The sequence below is a fragment of the Polypterus senegalus genome, chromosome 15 (genome assembly GCF_016835505.1).
Source record: "Polypterus senegalus isolate Bchr_013 chromosome 15, ASM1683550v1, whole genome shotgun sequence".
NCBI classification, from domain to species: Eukaryota; Metazoa; Chordata; class Cladistia; order Polypteriformes; family Polypteridae; genus Polypterus; species Polypterus senegalus.
In genome coordinates this window covers 110,752,186-110,774,937 of record NC_053168.1, presented here as the reverse complement: position 1 = coordinate 110,774,937, position 22,752 = coordinate 110,752,186, and the positions used below count along the sequence as shown (strand labels likewise).

The window sequence follows — 22,752 nt, the reverse complement described above, 5'->3', positions numbered from 1 at the left end:
CTGACAATGTCTCTATTTACCTGGATGCTTCATGTGGGACTTTTGGCTGCATCTCTTCTCCCTGATGGTGTCTTTGGTATAGGCAGTCTGTTGCTTGCCAGGCATCTCCTCCCAATAACAACAGTATACAGGAACTAAGAGACAGGGTTCGTTTTGATGTGGTTAAGTGGGCGAGCCACTACATCAGAGAAGTAAATAATAGGGTTATTGTGTAGAAAGGCAAAGAAAGACAGCAAAGATGTGTTTTGGGCTCATTAGACACTCTATAGTTCTTTGGTGATCATCCCTCTATTTTGTGTTCTTCTAAAGTTAGCTTCATTCAGGCAATGGCTGCATGTGCAGTGACAGCCAAAAGCGACCCTAGTTACAGCAGGATTTAAAGTAGAAATCTCTGCCCCCCTCTTTTTCAACTCCTCCTGCACTTTAGGGAGTATATGTGGGGTGCAGGGCTTAGGGTAGGATACATCTGTCATTTAAATCTCCACAAAATTTGCTTTTCATTTAAGGTTCTTTGTGGTGATCGTTATCATATAAAACAGCTGGATTTTTCATTTAGGTATTGATTTATTCACTTTATTCTTATTATGAAGAGTTTCATTTAAATATTTCCATTACTTTGTTTTTAACTGCTTTCTCACTTTAGCCACTTTGTTTGTGAAGCACCAGTGAGTTCAGGGGTCAGTCATTGAACACACTGAGCAACTCTGAATCTGTGCTTTCCTGCACAGATGTTCCCCCCAGACATCCCCTTTTCCTCATTTCCATTCCCTACTACCGTTTTTAGTGCTCATTTACACACACACACACACACACAAAAAAAAAAAAACACTTTGTATTAGGGCATAAGAAACCTTCTCTTCCTCCTCATAAAATATATAAATTAATAAACAGCCCACAATAAATCAGAAAATAAACATTACAAGAAAATGCAAGACAAGATGAGATAAACTAGGGAAAGAGAGAAATTAAGTTTGGTCAAATAAATTTCTCTTCCTCCTCGATTTAAACAAGACCATTGATTACATTGGTCTAAGGTTTGAGCACAACACGCACCCCAAAATCTTGTACTTTTAAGGTGAGAGTTGATGGCTGCCTGAGGCTTGTCCAGAGCCATCAAATAGGATTTTAGTGTGCAATTTACTTATTTCCCAATGACCTTTTGGTCTCTTGCTATTTCAGTTTGTTCTCTTAAACTGTATTTTATATAGCACCTTTGTATAGTAAATACCTTCAAAAGTACTTCATAGGTACATAAAACATGCATATACTGGACATGTTAAACTAACATGCAAGTATCAGTGTGCTTCTGACTGGTATCTTCTTATGCTGCCAGGTCCCCATGACTCTATAAAGGAGAAAAACTCGGAAAATGGGTGGATGGGTAAACAGTGAGCAGGTGCAAACTCAGTGTCCCATCTGCATGTTAGAAAATTCAATAGCTTGCCTTCTATCTCCTGAAATTTAGAAAAGCACCTCGAAAAAGAACTATAAAGAATATTAACATAATGCAACATAACTCTCTCAGACCCACTCAGATCAATTGAGGACGCTGCAGTGCCAGGATGAGATCCGAAGAGATGGGTCTTAAGGGTCGAACCATCAGGAACGTTACATTTGGATGAAGTGTAAGCTCACTATAGGGCCCACTCTTGAGTTCACCCACAGTTTCACTGGGCCAATTTGGACTCATTAGTTAACGTAACTTATGGATCTTCAGGGATGTGGGTAATAAATGGTAATTCTCAAGGGAAATCATGGGAGGGACTATGCAAACGCCAAACGGAAAACAAAAATAAGCAGAATATGTGAATCAGAACAGCCTTCAAGATCAAACATATGGTGTAGGCGTGTAGTAAAAGACTGTCTGGGTTGTGGGAAATCTGAAAGATGTTAAGTCCGTTAGTGCTAATACATGCACAATCTTGTATTAATAGACAGACAGGCCCAATGTTGTCTAAGATTCTACACTGTTTACCCAATGGCTGCCATATAAATCCCCACCATTGACTGACTATGCAACACTAAGTAAAGCATTCACCCTACAAGTGCTTCAACTGTAGAAACATTGAAGCAATTGTATCATACTACACTGCTAAAATGTCTGGAAAGAGATCAGTATGGCATCATATAAAGGAATATTTGTCATGCTTGTTTGGTTGATTTTTCTCTGTGACTCGTTGGGGACTTAATCTGACAGTACTTCATATTTAAGAAAATGCATTTGTAAATCACTTTGGATATACACATCCACCTAATGCATAAATTAAATATTATGAAGGTTCAGAGAAGGACAATGGTTATCTCTGTGAAGGAAGAGAGCTCAGCTGCCATCATGTAGCTGCTCAACATACACATGTTGGTATAGGGTCAGGCTATTAGCGTACAGACAGCTGTACAGCTGAACATTGTTGTGTACCTTCATGTTGAGCTTTCTGTAAGTACAAGGTACTTAGTCTTTATACATCTCCCTCCAATGCGATAACCCAATCTCAATGGATCTTTACTATCCAGAAAGAAAGAAGTTTCTGGTTAGTCCCTATACCAGAGTTTGAAGCTGGCATTTAAAAAAAAAAAAAAAAGAGAGTCTGAGACAGAGTGGTGACTGTTGAAGAAGGGAATGGTTCCTGCGTTGTTTCAGTGGAGCAATTTCTCCATTCCACTTTCAAGTTTGAGAGAGGAGAATCCAACCGATGGAGGGTGATAAAATCCTTCAAGACCATGACTACACTTTGGCTTCAGATCCAGCAATATTCAACCTAGCACTTGATGAAAACATGTCTCTCAGAAGAGATCCTCCAGCTGAGGAAACAAATCGAAACCCTTACAGTGGAGCAGCGGTTTGGCATTCACAGTTTTGCTGGCTCAGGGACATTCACTTTTTTTTTTTTTAAAAACAAGGTAAGATGCGCAGCATACTCATTTTATGTATTGTAGCATTGGCACCATGCGCCACAATAGATGGATTCTCTGCTCTTTATATGGGTCTTTGAGGTGGCTCACTATCCTTAAAAGGATTGTTTGCCTTTTTCTACACTAGTTGGAAAAATCGTGTGCGACCACTCAGAGCTGCAATTTTTATAGATGCTCCTGCTAATGATTATGTACTGCCAGCTTATTCTTTTGGTGACTCATCCTTGGTTGATTTAACTTATCCAGTGCCATTGCAGTATTAAGCTTGCATACATAGTCACCTGTGCCTGAATAAAGTTAGGATATAGTGGGTTGGATAATGACTAACACAGGGTAACGGGGGTCTGCTGGAGCCAATCCCAGCAGGGTGCAAGGCAGGAAACAAACCCCAGGCAGGGTACCAGCCCACCACAGAGTACACACACACAGACACACACACACACCAAGCACACACTAGGGACCATTTAGGATCGCCAATGCACCTAACCTGCATGTCTTTGGACTATGGGAGGAAACCCACGCAGACACGGGGAGAACATGCAAACTCCACGCAAGGAGGAGAGGAAGTGAACCCAGGTCTCCTTACTGTGAGGCAGCTGCACTACCACTGTGCCACCTGAATAAAGTTTAATGGCTAATTATTGAAATTCTATTTTTTAAAGAAGGCTAATGTAATCACATATTTGTCCCAAGTAAGTTCATAGTAGACACAAGTTTTTAATATGACTGGATCTTACCTTAATTGTGGATGCAGCCTGAAGCCGTTCTCCTTTTTAGCTCCAGACGTTTGGCACAATGTTCGAATAATGAGACTTGTCATTTACCGTCAGTCTGGAAACATTTTGAAATGATCAGATGAAAAATGCTACACCTAGTCCGTTTTGATATCAGTGCCATAAGTGAATATGACAGCCGACGTGGTTTCCAGTAGAGAGTGTGCAGATAGCCTATTCTGACCAGTCTCTCCAACTACGATACTGAGAAGCACCCCCAAAGGATCATGCTGCTACTAACACGTTTCACTATAGAGAAGGCTTTAGGCAGATGATGAGCAGTGCATGGGTTCCTCCTGACATAGTGCTTGGAATTCTGCCCAAAGAGTTCTACTTTTATCTCTTTTATCAGTTCAGAGAATCTTTTTCCTCATGCAGTCAGAGCACTTTAAATATTGTTTGGCAAATGGAAGGTCCTCCCATCTCAGCAGAGGACTTCTGAAGTTCTGTTAGATTAGTCATTGAGTTCTTGGTCACCTCCCTGTCCAATGGCCCTTCTTGTTACTCTGTATGGCCAGGAAACAAATTCTAGGAAGCGTTCTGGTTGTTCCCAGCTTCTGTCATTTCATAAATATTGAGTCCACACTGACAATGCCACAATTGCCTCTTTGGGACCATCCACTATGACTAAGAAATGCCAAACCATAATGAGATGACCATTCACTTAACCTTCCCAATTAACCACAAAATATTACTGATTAAGTTATCAAATTTATTAACAGAACCATGAGCACGGAAAATTCATAAAATAGAGAAAATTACATAGATCTTAATTAACAAATCCAGAAACAGAAATCCAGATTTAAGAGACCAGCTACTAGCAATGATGAAAACTCACAGAATACAGAGGCTACAGCTTGCCTTCATATTAAGCTTTGGGTCTTTACCATAATCATCTGCATAGCTGTTTAATTGGTGATAGTTGTGGGCCTTTGGAGGACCCCACCACCTTGGGTTCAACTTGTAATAGGAAAGAGAATCAATAAACAAATTAAAGAAATATAAAATGAAAAAAGAAAAGGTAGCATTGGGATAGAGCACCAGCTGAAACATGGCAGACTGGGATCTCGGCCTCAAAAGGTATGAAGAATATGAACTCCCCACTAAGCCATTTTGACTCCCAGTGCTAATTTTCATTGATGCAAAAGCAACCACACATTGGATGGAATTCTTGGTAGCTCATATGCCAGAGCACTGTTCTACCGCTCATTCCTATAGTAAGACCCCTGCCAGGAGCTAAAAATCCCCTGTACCACCTTTAAAGGTCCGGTTACACTGATGAAGTTTAGTGATTTTTCAGTCACACACTTCATTTACGTAATCATAGCGAGTTGGAGGCAGTTGTAGCGTGCTCTTGTAAAACATTGGTCATGTAGTTTCACATCCCTAGCATCCCAGTCCAACTGCAACTCACCCAGACAAACATCAAACATATTTGATTTTGCCTTAAATCATAGAGATTAGTTGTTTGTGTGTGTGTGTGTGAGTGTGAGTGTGAGAGAGAGCGCGGACAAATTCTTACCCAGAATAAAGAAAGTAAAATGTATGAAAAGCAGCCACAAACAAATAGGGGAAGCTCATGTTTTGGCCCTTGCAAACAGAAGAAAGGCTCATCTGTGTGATGTCTCATGCTTTATGTACCATGACAGAATGGGGAAGGAAAAAAAAAAAAAAATGTTTAGCTAACATTGCTGCTGTACTTGTCACACCTGAAAAGCAGCCTCACAGCACTGGAGATGTTAGGCACCATGTTACTGGCTATCAGAAAAGGGGCAATACTTTGGAAATGTGAAACTATGCTACACAGAGTCTGTAGTTTGTCATTTCCTGTGAATCCCAGTCAAGTAATTTGACATCCTCGGGTGAGAAGTGCAACATCCACTCTAACTAGAAATATCCAGCAGATTGGCAACAGTTCAAATGAGTCAGTCATATCTTTCCTACTTTACATTTTTGTATGCTCTTTTGTATTAATCAGTGCTGAAGCATCCTAGAATCAAGTTTCTAATTACCCCCATTTAGATGTAGTAGAATGTCATAAGGTATCCCAATTTCAGAAATGACCTGCAGATGGCAGCTTCTGTCAATCCATCCATTTTCTGAATCTGTACTTTCTAGTTCAAGGGAAGATTGAATCTGCCCCAGTGACAAATGACTCAAGACATAAGCAAACCCTGGTGGAACACCAGTCTAGCACTGGACTCCCTTGCCTTGAACAAATTTAGAGATGCCAGTCAACAAGGCTGAATGTCTTCAGACTGTGAGACAAAACTAGAGGAGCTGAATGAAAATATTATTATTATTCAAACTCCAAACAAAAACCATTTTATTCATGAATTACATTGTGGTCCAACCACTGCAAGATACAAATAACACCTACTAAACCACAATGCTAGTGGCTGATTAAAAGATTCAGATTTATCAACAGCCCTTGAATTCAACGATGATAAAAACAATGCCATTCTGGACCAGGTGGACATTTGTCTTAACCTCAGCATTTCTGCTTATTACACATTTTCACCAGAGCTGCACACCGATGGATGGGTTTGTTTTCTACCTAATTGGGTTAGAGTTTTACATCCAGCCATTCTCCTCTTACTAATGTAGTCATAATGAAATTGCCACCTTTTGCCCTACTGAATGACACCTTTTAGACTGCATCTTTCCTGGGACAGGTGGAAGTTATAGGAATTATATAAATGACGTCTTAAACAGAGTTTTACTGAAGGACAATAATTTATTAAACACTAATGATAGGGAGATACATGTGAGAGAACACAAAAACGTGCAATTAGAATTCAAGCATCATAGCACAAAGAGCACCCAAGGTACTCTCTAACAAAACTGCATACAGTAGAGCAATAAAATATATACACATTAAACAGAGTGTTTCTCATTTGTACGTTTTTGAATGCGTTTGTCTGCATCTGTGCTGTCATGCGTTGTGTTTTTTCAATGTAAATGAAGAATGGATGTGATGGAAAACCAATGAGCTTGGACACGTGAGGCTTCCATAGAATGGTAATACAGGAATCAATATTTAAAGCCGAAGCACCAAAGTTTGAAAAAGGAACGTGGTGTACCTGGTAGTGGCAGTCCACAGTTATTTGTTCGGAGATAAACATTAAAGAGGACTATACCCCACAGGAAGAAGAGGAAAAGGACCACGGAAGTTGGATTTAGAAGCATAGTGGAGAGCCTTGTTCTACGTGGCTGGAGACCCAGGTTAATGCTCCTTGGTGACGTTGTGGAAGTACCAGGATAACTGACTTCATGCAGAATTAAAGCTTTCAAATGTACGTTTATTGCAGTGACTCTTCAAAACCAGGATAGTGTCTTACGTTAAAGGTATTTTGATGGTTGGTAATTTCATATGTTCCAAGTTCTACTGATTTAATGCATCTTTGTGTAGGGCAGGAGAGTCACGTCAGAGTGCATTATTTTGAATGTGGAGTTTAACAGGTACCAATGTTACAATATTTAAAGTTAGCACCTTATCTTTTCTTACTTAAACACTCCTTTTAAAAGTCATTTTACACTCTTAAAAATACTGGTTCTTTAATGGCATTTTAAGGTTCTTTACTAGTCTGTGTGGTTCCTCATACGACTACTGCTTGACTAAGCACCTAGCAGGGCACTAACAAATTAAGAAAACCTGGAGTTAGCCGGTATTACTTATGTATACAGCAAGAATACTTTAAAATCTGTATTTTACAGATCTGTCACCACTTGTTCATGGTTGTTTACTATATGGATGTAAATAAAGTTTTTTCTGGAACTTTCATGTGGATGAGCCTTTTGGGAACAAAAATGGGTCCCCTATGGCATTGCTCTGAAGAACCACTCTGGCACCTACTTTTAAGAGTGTATGTAGCAATCAGCTGCCAGGATAGTGTTACAAATATCCCTTCTCATCTCCACACAAACTCTCCTATTCTCTCTGGTTTTCTCTGGTCATATTAATCTCTCTGCAAGTTGGATCACTTGCCAATATCCCACCTCCTGATACCAAACTCAGAATTTCTCTGGTCAGAACTGGATTTATGCCTCTTCTAAACATAATACTGCAGCAATTTTCAGAAACGCTTTGAGGATCAGGAATGTCCCTTAGGAAGTTCTGTTGACTTCCATCCAGAGCCCTCTCTTGTGGACCCAAGTCTCCAAGCGCACATGAGCTCTTATGTTTTGACGATTTAGGCTCCATTGTTAATCTCTAGTCTCCACTCTTCAGTGATAGATAAGAAAACTCCTCCTTTAAACTTTCCTGAGAAGCTAGTTCCACTTTGAGTAACCAGTTAGGAGTAATTTAGACTTAAAGGGAATACCGTGCTCTAAATTCTGGAAGTTTATTATATCAGGAAAACCCTCTGAGAAGTTCCTATGGGTCTTAGAGATTGAAACTCCTAACAGCGGATTATCCATATTTTTGACATTCTGGGTCCTTCTCTGGCTATTACAGTTCTCTTTCTTCCTCCTGACCCTTTCCTCTCACCATCATGCAAGGTTATAACTCAAGCATTATGTACAGTGTAAGCTCTATATCTCAACTTTATGTTTTGTATTTGTGCTACTTCTTTTTCTTAATATTGTAATAGTGATAAATTCAATCACAAAATTCAATTATTCAAATGAGCAGCTACAGTGAAAGCTGCAGGGAAGACTATAAAGATGCAAAGCCTACCAAAGTCACTTGCATTCTGACTAGTGTGGCACCAGTGAGCCATCCTGCTAAAGACAGTGAGCTACCTGAAAGAGTGTGGGTGTGCTATATTGGCAGCAAATTATATCTCGATATTTTCTGGGACACTGATAATAACAATTAGATGATATTTTACATCCTTTTAAACATGTTTGTAAAAAAGTCTTATTGATCTAGCTTGGTCTTGTTATTAATTGTAGCTTACTAATAAGATTAATGGGAAAAAAGGTTAAGGTAAACCAGTCTTATTTATTTAAAACTCAAGTAAAATAACAAAAACATTAATCAAAGTATTACTGAGATCAAACAGTGCAAGCATGAGTAAACCATTTCAAAGCAGCCTACAGGATTTACACAAAAAGCTGCACTAAGACCAACAAAGGGCATTTTAAACAGACACCAACCATTAATGTAAACAAGATGTAAATCTAAAGGCAATAAAATACTAATCATAATTCAACTACAGGGCATGAACATTACAGTCTGGATTAGCATAAACTGCTCTGCTGTAAGGCACATTGTGCTGCATACAAGCAAGAATAAAAATCTAACATACTGTAGTATAGTGTAAAACATTTTTAAACAAATTACTAACTTCAAGTTCTGTCCAATATTGCACGAAGGTATCAGAAAAAAAAAAAAACCAAAACAAATGTAAAATTCTACTGAGCAAACGTCACATTGTGGGACAGAAACAGTTTGTCCACAGTTTCTGACTTCAAAACAACACGGTTACATGTTACATCATTTCCTCCGGTGCTGAAAGTCTTCTCAGGGGGGGTGCTTGAGGCAGGGATTTACAAATATACCGGAACTTTTTTGCATATTTTGCAATGTACTTCTTGAATTTTCCACCACTCAAGTGGAATTATATCACTGTCCACCTCAGGTATCATCAAGTAGCTCTTAACTCTTTTTCCAATGGCAGTGTGCAGAGACTCACCTTCCCCAAATTCATTCTTTTTAAATAGCAGCTAAAAGACTTTTTTGCTCCTTCTCTTGTGTCCTCATCTGCTCCAACTTCTGCAGCCAAAGGGGTGGATGGACTGGGCCAAGGAGGCAGCAATCTGAGCAAGTGTTTTAAATAATGAGAGGAGGTTTTGAAATCAAGGTCCCCCCAACCAAGATAGCTTGTGAAATAAAATGTGCCTGTTCGTACGAATTACGTAATTTGTTCAAATAGATTAATAATTCATTTGACAGATTTTTTTTTTTTTAACTGAAAACTACAGGGCTCCATACTAGATCAATTTCATTTTGCAGATGGTGAAACAAGTTAGTTGTCTAGCTCTATTTAATGGCAAACTATTTCTGACATTGTTGCTGAAAAGACGGCAATCTGCAAACTGTGTTTTCAAAGCCAAACCACCTCCATGCGAGTGAGGATGATCCACATCTTACGATTAAATCTAACGATGTAGTTTGCGAGGCCGTTTATTCCCTGTTGCTGTTTGCTCACTCAGTTTTAGGCAGCTATGCTAGCTTAATTTGTGGTGCAGTGACCATGCATACACACACACGTGAATCAATCCTGTTCAGTTACATGAGACAGAGAATGCAAAGTCTCTCAAGGTATGTTTTTGATTGTTTTTTGCAAACTGAGTGACACACTTAATAATTTCATCTCACTACATTGTTAAAACAAGTAAGATATTATTGTAGACAATACATATCGCACATTCCTACCAATGATTGATGCTACATTGGCGTTAGAAGTGGGACAAGAAAAACACCTACAGCCCAATTTAGCAAAGTGTGGAGTGCTGCAGAAGCCCAAAATGGACTTGCCAGGCTCTTGTGAGGAGTTGCTGGAGAGTCTGGAGGCAGTTTGCAGCATCAGTACAGTTGACCTATAGCTATCTCTGGGCCTCCAACACTGCTTCTTCTACTAAGGTTCATTAACCTAGATGTGTGGTTGCCAGTGGAGCTCAGTTCCCATAGAGCTCAAAAAAAAGTGTGCTAGATCAAAGTTCAATTGATACCAGGTGTGCAGTGTGGGGCAGGACTGGCATGGAGATTTTGTAGGCAAAAGATGAGGCAGCTTTAACTACGGTCTCAAGCAGGAGATCCAGACATGTAAAGCTAGTTGCAGCATCAGTTCAGAAAAGATATTATTTATGTAACTCCACACAAAGAGTTTTGCCTGTCCACATATAATGGACAGATGACCACACAGAAGTGTATGGTTTAACACCTCTGCTGAATCACAGGTTACCAACTGTAAGACTACAGCAGAAATGAAGACCATCTCACCATTTCTGAGACTCTGAGCTATTGCAAAGAGTTAGAAGTGGTTGCTGGGGGCTGTGACTTCAAAGGAAGGGCTATGAATGGCTTGACAAGTTGCATCAACCCGGAGAGAAGTCCACAACATTATGAGCTGGCACTCTATCATGCAAAATGTGCAGCCTCAGAGCCGGTTTTAGGGGAACCAATCAAAACAGGAAGCCTGCTATAGTTGCAAAAAAATGAAATTTAGTGCAGTGACAGCAAGCACTTTAACGACAGCGAGCTACCTAAAAGAGTGATGTAAAGAGCAAGAATCCACTGATGCAGTGCTGCAATATATTTATAATTATGGTTTAGCACAATGGGTTGAGAATTAAGTACATTTATTAAAAATAAATTGAGTTTAATTGAATCTATCAACATAACATATAGTGAATAAGGAAATCCAAGAAGAAGAAAAGTTAAACTGAAGCCCCTCAGTGATGTTGGATACGCTATTGATGTTTCCAGGTATATGGGGGAAAAAAAAAATTTAGAGGTAACGCACGAAGACGAGGCAACTTACTTCCCATATGCCACAGTGAATTTCTCACATTTGTACTTGTTTCAAGTCACAGAGTGTACCTACTGGTATATACAGTAGGGTGTTTCTCAGATTATCACTTGGTGTGTCCTTTAGGATGTTAACTAACAAAAGATTGCTCATAGGGAGTGTCATTCAAATGCCAAGGTGGGAAATGTGTACAGTTTCCATCATTGCCCATCCCAGTTCAGTCTTTTAGTCTAGCTGAAGCCCAACAAAAGTTTCAAAATCCAGGAAGCCTATGCTTGTGTTTTTTTTTTTTTTTTTACAGTCAGCATTCAGAGCCGCTTTGGTCTATAAGTGAGGTCAGTGTTTCTTGAGTTTAGAAAACTGGTCACTCAGTGTTAAATTCTGCAGAGGTTGCGTGTTCACATTCCAGAGGGGGAATAGAGACAGACAGAGCAGATTGAAGTAAGGAGAACAAAGTGTATTGCAAAACTAAGAAAAGGGGGGCTATCAGTTTATATTGGATGCCCACTTCAGTGCACATAAATGTGAGGAAAATGCATCTAGCTTATGTAGCACCAAAATATCAATTCAGCATTTAATCCATATAGCACGACATTCTGCATGATGATCAGAAATGCAACCGAGAATTTCACTGTGCACTACACACGATAATACTATTTACTATTAATAATACTAATATTCATATATAGCAAGAAAACCAAAAGGCTTGCTGAGAGCCACAGTGAGCCAGTCAGTTAAAGCAATAGTCCATATATTGAAAGCCAGCTAAGATGCACCACCAGCTGAAAGTGATTTATAAAGAAACTGGATGTAATTAATTTTTATTCCCTCATGATAAAAGATTTATTAGCTAACATAAGATGAACTCGTACAACTGATTTATAAAAAGTGTGCCCTGAGATGTACCGACATTTCGTTCTGGACTGGTGTCAGCACTGTGTGTATTAGAAAAGGTAGACTTTGGAATAAGATATAAACGACTATTTGTACGTACACATTTCCTGTAAAAATGTTACTTTGCCCCATGCATTGTGCAAGCTTATTGTCCATTGGTGGTGTAATAGATGCCAAACATGGACTAGCGTCCCTGCCAGGATGGATCAAAGTCTCTTACCTGGCCAGGAGGCCAGCTTTTGTTACAAGCAAGAAAGAAGACAAGAAAAGTTCTATCTTGGCCAGGAAGTTATCAGGAGGTGCCCATAATGAAGTGGGTATGCTGCCATCCCGGCAAGGACAGATTAAAGATCCTTACATGGTCAGGTGGACAAAGTAATGGAAGGACTGGGGGAGACAGTTTGACAAGATTACATTCTCCCTGATATACTAGACAGCAGCATCCTTGGGCTTTGGTACCCATATGGGCACCTGCATGGCATCTTGGGAACTGTAGTGCCATGTAGCAGTCCTGTTGGGTTCAATGGGTGCTGTGGGGAGTCATGGTCCCTACTTTCGGAGACTTCTGCCTGACATAGAAGTGCTTCAAATTGGTTATGTCCTGGCACTGGAAATACTCTTTGGTCCAGTATAAAAGAAAGCCACTGTGCTTTACCCAGGTGAGTTGGAGTCACTTGCAGAGTATTTTAAATTATATTAAACTTCACATTTGAACCCAGGACTTGGGTCTATGTAGTTATGTATGGGGTGCTACAACACCCCCTACAGGTCACAGTGGGTTTAATGTATTAGGACAATGAATGGGTGGATGGATACATAACAATAAAACACATCAGTCTGTAGGCAGTGCTCCCACTCTCCCAAATGGTAGACTCTTACTTGGTGGACTGTGAACAGCAAAGATAAAGACTCACCTCCCATGACTAAATACAATTGGTGCACTAATGGGTCATGCAGGTAAAATATATGAAGACATTTGTATAATTTACTACACCTACAAAACATATTTATCCTTCTTTGAAGTTTTCACATTTTATTGTTCTACAACAATGAATGACCGTGGATTTAAATGTCAATGTGAAAGCAGATCTCTGCAAAGTGGTCTAAATAAATTACAAATATAAAACACATAATACATTTTCTTAAGTATTTATCCCTTTTAATATGACACGGCAAAATCATTCCCAGTGCAGCCAATTGGATTCAGAAGTTGCATAATCTGTTCAATGGAGATCATTTGTCTGGGGTTTCAATTGCTTGTGGTATAAATACACCTTAACTGGAAGGTCCAACTTGAGGCGAGTCAGTATGGTGGCCTAATGTATGCAAATAAAGAAAAGGTGAAGGAAAAGCGCAAGTCAGGGGATGGGGATAATATCCAAATCACCAAATATCCCTGGAAATCCAGTTAAATCAATCAAAAAATGGAAAGAGTATGACACAGCTGTAAATTTCCCTAGAGCAGGCCGTCCTCAAAAACTGAATGATCAGCAAGAAGAAGACAACGACTAGTGGGGGGGCACCAAGAGACCACTGAAGCAGTTACAATCTGCAGTGGCTCAGACAACAACTGCTACCCAGGTGCTTCAGCAGGTACAGCTTTTTTTGGAGAGTCACAAAGGAAAAGCCACTGTTAAAGTTTAGTTTGAATCTTCTAGAAAGTACATGGGACACTATGAAGTTAGTTGAAGGAAGGTTCTATGGTGTGATGAGGCCAAAATTGAGTTGTTTGGCCATCAGGCTAAATACAAAGTTTGTGGCAAGCCAGACACTGCACATTATCAAACACACACCATCCCCATCGTGAGTATGGTGGTGGCAGGATCATAATGTATGGATGCTTTTCTGTAGCAGGACCTGGAAGGATTGTGAAAGTGAAACAGCAGCAGGAAAACACAAAGAAATCCTGAAGAAAACCCTGATGTAGTCTGCAAGAAATCTGAATCTTGGGAGATTTGTATTCTGGCAAGCCGATCCCAAGCATAAAGCCAAAGCTAAACAAGAATGGCTTAAAACAGCAATGTCAATGTCCTGGAGTGGCCAAATCACAGTCCAAATATCAATCCAAGTAAGTATTTGCGGCTGGACTTTAAAATGGGGCTGTTCGCTCAAGAGCCCCATGTAACCTAACAGAGCTTGAGCAGTTTTGCAAAGGGGAAACCTTGCAATGTCCAGATGTGCAAAGCTAATAGAGTACTCTCCACACAGGCAAAAGGCTGTTATGGCAGACAATGGTGTATTTACTAAATACTGATGTGAAGGGGGAATACTTTGGCAATCAATTATTTAGTGTTTTATGCTTGTAATTAATCCAGATTACTGTACATAGATCTGTTTTCACTTTGACATTAAAGTGTCTTTTTAATGACCAAAAAGCCAAATTAAATTCGCTGTGTTTCAATGTTTCACAAGAATAAAATATGAAAACAGCCAAGGTGGTGAATGCTTTTTATAGGAACAACATTTGTGACTTTGCTTGCTTATGATGGTATGGCAGATTATTTGATAAAGTATAAAAATGGCACAACACTCTAAGTGACCCCGAGTGTGTTTCCCAAGCTGTCAGTCTCGCCTCTGCAGAAACACAGAAATGGTGCAAATTTTCAAAGCGACTCGCAGAACAAATACAAAGAAGCATCAACTTACTGACAGTAAAAGGTGTAGATATAATTCTAAAGAATGAACTGAAATATGTGAGGCCCATTCACCTTACTGTTGGGATGCACTCTGTTCCTCATCTACCCTAAAGTGGATTAGGAAGGCTCAGAAAAGGTGGCTGGATGGATACAACAGTTATGATCTGTCAGTCAAAAAGAGAAGGCCGAGTCACAGCTTACTGAAGAACAGCTAAATATCAGTTGATCATTTAAATCTGATAATGCCATCCTTACAAGTAAAAGCAGTGAAATGGACATTGTGGGCATGATCTACAGGGCTCAAAGTATGAGTGGACAATCATTGCATACAGTGTAGACTTTTTGAAGGGATCCCAGGGTGTATAATGCTACAAATGAAGAACACAAACAGAAAGTCTGTTGTGTGTGTGCACAACAGCCCATTTGAGCCTTTCTGCAATTCATTTCCTATTCACCCGAGGGTACAGTTGTGTTATTGTCCAAATTTATAACAACTCCTTAACCAGAAAAACCAACAAGATTTAATGTTTGGCTACCCCCTAAAAACCTGGCACAACTATAACAGACTAACCACTCCAGGAACAATTTGAACATCTTAAAGACACTTTCTCTTTGCTTTATTCTGCTTGGCCATAGTCCTGTGGAGCCAGGATCTGTTCCGTTAGCAGTGGGCATAACATCTGCATTGGATACACTAGCACGACAAAGGTCACACATCCTCATCGTCAGTCACACTAAGAGCACGTCTTAGGCTGTACATGTTCTACAGACACTTCAGAGGAAACCCATGTAAACGTAAGGAGAAAATGCAATCTCAATACAGAAGGGAGACACTAGTTGGGAAGTGAATTGATGTTCACAATTTGTGCTTCTCTGCTAGCACAGTGGGCTTAACTAAATTTCAGTTTTCTTTTGCTCTAAGTAGCTGTCAAATTCTCATAAAGAACCACCGTGCTTTGGCAGGTATGAGTTTATTAACAGCCGTGTCAAGTGAGTAACTAAATAGTATAGACAGCTTACTTTAGTGAATAAAGAATTATGTAATTTGTTTATAAAATCATTTTACAAAGTTAGCCAGGCAACCTTTATAGCACCTTTCATTAGGAAAAAAAAAAAAAAAAAGATGAGAACAGGCCATTCAGCTCTACTAGCTTGTCCATGCTATTCACCTTGATTTTCCAAAATAACACAAGTTTGAAATTTGAAGGTCCTTAAAGTCTGGCTCTCTATCGCACTACTTGGCAATTTATTCCATGTGTTTATGGTTCTTTGTGGGAAGTAAACTTTCTAACATTTGTGAAAAATCTGCCATTAAAGAGTTTCCAACCATGTCTCCATGCTCTTATTGCAAAAGTATATTTTAAAGTAAAAACAGAGATCCACTGTACCAGTTCCTTTCCTTTCATAATTTTAAATACTTTTGTCACTTCTTTAATCTCCTTTGGTCTAAACTGAAAAGGTTCAGCCCCTTCAATCTATCCTCCTCGCTCAAACCTTAGTCCTGAAAGCAGTCTAGATGCTCTAATCTGGACTTTCTCTGGTGCGCCAAAAACTAAACATAGTACTCCAGGTGAGTCCTCACTAATGCCCTATATAACCTAAGCTCAACCTCTGTTAAGTTATACAACACACCTAGTGACATACAGTACAATGTAGCATCATGTTAGCCTTGTTGATTGCTTCTGTAAGCGGTTTTGATGTAGTCAGTGAGGAATTCACTGTAACTTGTAGGTTCTAGTCATAAAGGGTACTTTCAAGTTTCAGACCTCCAACTGCGTATCCAAATGTAAGATTTTTACTTCCTGCATGTAATACTTTTCATTTACTTACATCAAATTTAAATCTACCTAAGTCTATATGCTATCCAAGTCCCTCTGTAATAATTTAGCCGATTGTGCATTATCTGCTATTCCACTATAAACTCCTTAGTCAGAACGTTTGTCTCTATGAGGGAAGATACTCAAGGATGCGGTGGGTAGCTTTACAGGATGAAAATGGCGTCGATGACACAGAGTGATTCAATTTTTTTTATGCACGCTTTTTTTTTTTTTTAAAGGCAAACCCAGTACCATACTAAAATTATAAAAGAGGGGCCGCTTTGCACCTCATTTAGAGCTAATACTAGAATAAGCCCAGCTCCCACCTCATGTCAGCTGCATTCTGTCACCTTCAATGTGTTTTTTCCACTTCAATATCAGATTGACAGGCAGAATCTTTTCCAATCTTGTCTTTAATAGAGGTTGTGGGAGTGATTTTATGCAATTTCTAATATCAATACTCTCCTTTTTGGAAAAATGATGCTTTCTGTTGTGTAATTGATCAACAATATACATTAATGACTTTGCATATATAAAACACACACATACACACTTGTGAATTCACAAATGTCATGTCTGGGCTGCTAAATAACACACTAAAGACAGGCAGTACAGGACTGAGCAAACAGAACTTTTATTTTGGTAGTTGCAGGAGCAGCACTCCACATTGATTCATTATCCATGCCTTAACTCAAATATATAAAGAGCACAAATTCCTAGTTGACTCCATTACAACAACTCCACAGCTGAAGAGAACTTCCAGATGTCTTTCTCAAGAGGACTTGACTGGAGAGAACAGGGCACAGCAGAGGCTATGACCGAGTCGGAGGCAATCAGCACTGGACAGGAGAGAACAGGACTCTAGGAGAGTGAACTGGCTTTTAAAAAGACTCTTAATTTGTGATGAGTGCTTTACATGGTAAAGTTGCTGAACCCATGAATACCACCCCGAAAGTGTGTTTCTTTAACATCAGAACACTGTCTAACATAGTTAGACAAACCTGCACCACAGTCACAACATAATAAAATTACAAGTATCTGTATTTGTGTGTCTGTCCAATTTCTAGGTCTCTATCACTCCAACAGACCATCAGGTGCATCACAAGCATTTATTGTAATAAAATGCATTGCATTTGTCATTCAAACAGAAGGTGCATCACAACTATATACACAACTTTTACGACTCCCAAACCAAATGGCATATAACAGAGGCATGTATATTGCATTTGTCATTCCAACAGATGGAATGAAACATTTCTAGCAAACATGCAATAATGCATTTTATGCATTACAAAACACATCTAAGTAGATGGTGCACTGCAAACGTGAACATTGAGGTCTGTGTTGATTTATCACCCGGTTAGACAGGTGGCAAAATATAAAACGACAATCGGAATAAAATATTCCGATTGCAAATATGCACACACACACACGTATGTATACAGGGTGGTCCAGATCTAATTATGCAGATCCAGATCGTCTGGATGACTTTGATTTTTGCAGGGACAATTCCAGTTCGGCGCGAAGACGATTCTTCAGGTTGTCAGTTCGCACACCTTGATGGTCTGGGATTTTTTCGGGTGATTTTCTATGTAATAAACTTAAGTTATAGCGTAATAAAAATTACATAATTATATCTGGACCACCCTATACAGTATATTACATTCATATACTGTCTGGAAGCGAAGGTCTACAACATGGTTTGCATATTTGTAGCTAGTAACCCACAAAGGCTGAAAATGAATTGCGTATCAGTTGCGTAACAGTTTTTTATTCCTAAGCTTTTTAAAACCTACCAGGTGTTAGAGGAAAATGATTGTACATACAAATATCAAAGGCAATATATAGAAAGTGAGGGGTGGGGTTTGGAGGGTGTTGTTCATAAAGTCTTATTATTTGGATGTTCACCCACTGCAATACTAAAGAATAGTAAAAAGAATTAAAGATGCTATCTTTTCCATCTGTTCACATCAAATGGCTACCCCAAGATGTTTATCAAACAATCCTTACATGGGAGATGACACAGACCTCAAACAAACAATTGACTCCAACCTGATCTTGCATCCTACTTGGCACAGCCTTCCCTATCACAGTGGTGTATCAGAAAGTACAGCGTGCGTTCTCTCCAAATCTGGCATCAGCATATAAACCTGCAAACACACTGAATCAGTCCCTTTTAATGCCAAAAGTAGGAAATCGGCAGCAGAGACATGGAAGGCAGTATACCATTCAGTACATGCCCAGCTGTATACTGGAGACAAACATCTAAAAACACTGGCAACATTTATATAAGAACATCGCAACACTGTCATAAGGAAGGACCTACGATCTCTGATATACACACATTTAACTGGTACACAGCGCAAGTAAAATTCAGGGCTACTATAAAGTGCCAGAGAAATGGCTAAATTTTGACTATCAAGTGAAAACACCACTAATAGATATTTGGACATGAACCCAGAGCATGTAGATAAAAATAAACACACACAAATATGTTATATTAATGGGAAGTTATTCTTTGGCTGTTAATGTTTTAATTCAGTTTGTATTTTAGTCAACCTATCACTTGAATGTTCTCAAATTTGTATTAATCACAGCTGAACTTTTGTGTTCATTTACAGTCAAATGGTTACACAGCACAGCAAATTCTAAAACAGGAGGGATTCAGAAAGGACATGCAGAAAGGGAGGTGGTCACCCAAACAGAGCTTTGCTTTGGAGCTCAGGAAGTCTAGGACCAGCATTGAATGAAAGTTCTGTATGAAAAGAAGGAAAAATGTGGGAACAAGATACAGGCTTTGACTTTTCTTGCTTGTGAATGTCACTCTCACTCACTGAATCAATCAGAAATTATTTTATTAATCATCTTTTTCACATGGTGTAACATTCCAAGTTGATTTGGAAAGCTTATTGACATGGACATTGAGCCATCATGATGTGTGAGCTAAGGGGTGTGTTTCTGCCACACCTACAGTAGCCACAAGCTGTTTGAGCCACAGAATGAAGAGCATCATGGGCAGAATCATAAAATGACTGTCATAAGGGTTGGTAATGGTAATTTGTATCTGTAAGAAAGTTAAAACAAATAAAAAGAAAAAGAAAAGAAAAATGAAAAATAAACATTTGGTGGACTCCCAAAGCAAGGAGCTGCCAGCTCCCCTACGCTTCCCTCCCTCTCAAAATTCCTTGCTTAACTGCACTCTGGCTGAGCAATTCACTGCCAAAAAGCGAAGTGTATTGCAGGAGCGGCCAACCACATTCCTGATGAAAAAAGGAGGGCCTGTGTTCTTGTTTTTGACACTTTTCACAGAGCAAAGTGTAATTAAGTGTGGAAGGAATTCAGGAGGTGACTCAGATTTATCATCACAACTCAAAGGATGACATAAAGGATAAGGAACATTCAAAAAATGAACAAAAGAGCCAATAGCAATGGAAGACACTATATTGGACAGACAGATCAGGGAGATAAAGGTCAATAGGACACTAAGGAATGGTGGAGAGCCTAAAAATATATTTATTTTTAAAATTGAGAGAAGGAAACATACTAACAACTGAAAGCACCACTACAAGAGACTTACAGATGAATGGCAAGTCCTTTAGGTGCATTATGTTTCTGAAAGAGAAATCCCAGTGTGTAATAAAACAAGAAAGAATTTGGGGTTGGGAATTGTCTTCTCAAGTTAAAAAGTGTCTGCAGTGGTACCCTCCAAATGATTGTGTTCCCTGTTACAGTGGACAAGTAAATCTAAACTTCATAAGGCTTTCTATCCTTTGAAATAAAAGTAAGGGTTCAGGAATGCCAAAGTCCTAAGTTCAGTCCAACCTTAAAACCTTGGGATTTTGGATAAGCCACCCCACCTTATATTAAGAGTTAAAGATGATGCCATCAGTTCACAGTATCTGTAAATATACAACAATCGGTTCAATACTCCTTCATTCCAAACTGCTATTATTTAAGTAAGTTCTATTTTATTTTAATAAAAGTGCACACGTGTAAGTCGGGTATCATTTGAGTGAATCATTAGTCAGGTCTTAATATGGGTTTAAAGTTTTAGATGCAATATGTTTCATCTGATGTATTATAATAAATATTACGTTCACAGCCCCATTTTATTTATTTACACAAAGTTTCTTTGCTGCTGTGTTTTGAAAGTGATGTCATGGTGTTTCTGTAAAGAAACCTGCTGACAAAACAAATCTCCCTCTTGGGAAAATAAACTCAAATTGAGTTGAACTTTGAAATGAGTTCTTGGGATCTCCATGGAGTAGAAAAAAAAAAGAAAAAGTGCTTTAAAAGGTTACTTGCAGCTAGTTCCACATTGAGTGGAGAGGTGAACTAGGGCAAGGTCACAACTGGGAAAGTGTCCAGAGTCACTGAAGAGAGGGACTAGGAGGAGAAGGAATAGATTCTATAGTCAGATCTCAAAGGTGGACAAATGAGTAAGCACTAAGACAGGGATGGGGCCTGGTATTTAGTCAAACTTAAAAGAAAAGAAAAATGTACTTTGTACTTTGTGTCTAGGCCCAATAATCAGCTCAAATGCTAGATAGATATATAGACAGATATTTGTGAAAGTTACTGTATCATAGACTTACTGTATAGATCAATAGGCCATGGCTCAGCTTACCTGGATCTTTTAAAGACAATCGATGCTGCTGATTATCAACTTCCACCATTTCTGCTAGCGATTTATGTGTGTTTGTTGTTTTTAATCCTTTTCCTTTTCTCAGACCTTGTCTTTCTGATTATTTCTCCCCCCTCTCCAGTCTTTCACATACCAGGCAGGATCTGTAGCTCCCTCAGCGTCCCAGTGTCTTTCAGATCTGAGTGACTGCTAGGGAGGAACCGGAGGAACAGGTCTTTGCACATTTCTCAAGGCCAGAAATGAATGTCTCCTCCCGGCTTCCTCTGCAACTCAGCCTTCCCCCATTTTGCTTTAGCAGGCATGAGCTGACAAATCAATCAATAAAACAAAACAAAACCAAAAATAAAAACCCCGTCCACACACTTCACTATGTTTACTAGTACAGTGCTAGATCAGGTGTCTTGTGAAGTTCTGGTGAGAACATAAAGACTACTTATGGAAATCAGGATTTTGTGATTCCCATAAAAGTGACAAGTTCCTCTCACCCCCCATGACCAAAATGAGGTGCACATTAAGAGAAAAGAGCTGAGCTGGGATTTTATTGGGAATCAGTTAGCCTTAAACCCTTAAGGACACTTCTAGAGGACCCGATGAGGTGATGTACCTAGGCTTCCCAAGCGAAAATGCAAACACCTAGCTTGAAAATCTCCTCGGTCACCCAGGCCATTCTTGGCAGTACAGCCTCTAATAGATAAAAGGAATATACTGCAAATTACCAGGATGTTAGTTCAGTCCCAACACAAGGAACACAAGTTTTGCAGCAAGATATTTCAGATAATACAGACAAAGTTACAACGTCAGGTAGTAATACTCAATGATCATGGCGCACACGTGCAAGTAACAGATTCACTGTACTGTGTACATGTCGCAGTACTGGCCTTATAAATCTATGTAGACATAGGGAAACAGTGGTGCCGTAAGGATGGCAGACTGGTCCTGTGGTTAGTGCTGTTGCTTAATGGCTTCAGAGATCAATTAGCAATTCCTGTTTCTTAAGATTTTGCATATGTCCTGCTATCCCAATCATAAGATTTGGGTCAAATTGAGAGAATGATTTATGCTGTTCCTGTATAACGGAACTGCTTGTCCATAATAGTGTACACTACTGACTCCTTAGGTGACCTGGAGCGAGCCACTTCATCCCTCAGTGCTCATATTGAAGAAATAAGACAACAATTGGAAGGTGCTTTCCAAAAAAGGAGATCATGTAAAATTAAATAAAATGAGGCTGCTTTGAAGTCTATTACTCATTGAACTTCTCTGAAGGGCAGAAGGCAGTAAGATTAGGAAGTTAATCGGCTGATATGGATCCTCAATGGGATTCCAATTGCTTCAAGTCAGTAAATGAATGTACCACACAGACCATTATGAAGGGCATAAGGTGGTACAGCTTCCTGACTTTTTATAGTCTAACTAGCAAAATACCCACGCTTCGCAGCGAAGTAGTGTGTTAAAGAAGTAATGAAAAAGAAAAGGAAACATTTTAATAGTAACGTAACATGACTGACATTGTCATGAGTGTTGCTGTCATTACTCTCACACACACACACACATACACATATAGTAAACAAGGCGCTATATAGCGCCCGACCCAGC

At 39.3% G+C, this 22,752-nt stretch overlaps 1 protein-coding gene across 2 annotated transcripts in view; it reads right to left on the bottom strand.

Annotated features, from left to right (window-relative positions):
- Positions 1-22,752, bottom strand: part of ptpn3 (protein tyrosine phosphatase non-receptor type 3) — a 383,558-nt gene that overhangs the window by 341,605 nt on the left and 19,201 nt on the right. The window contains exon 1 of one of the 2 annotated variants that reach the window (XM_039737296.1): positions 21,139-21,318. The exons of the other annotated variant lie outside the window; for it this stretch is intronic. Coding sequence (XP_039593230.1) covers positions 21,139-21,187 — 49 coding nt within the window. The 5' untranslated portion in view covers positions 21,188-21,318. Of the gene's footprint in view, positions 1-21,138; positions 21,319-22,752 lie in introns of those variants that run through there. 2 annotated transcript variants of the gene reach the window in all.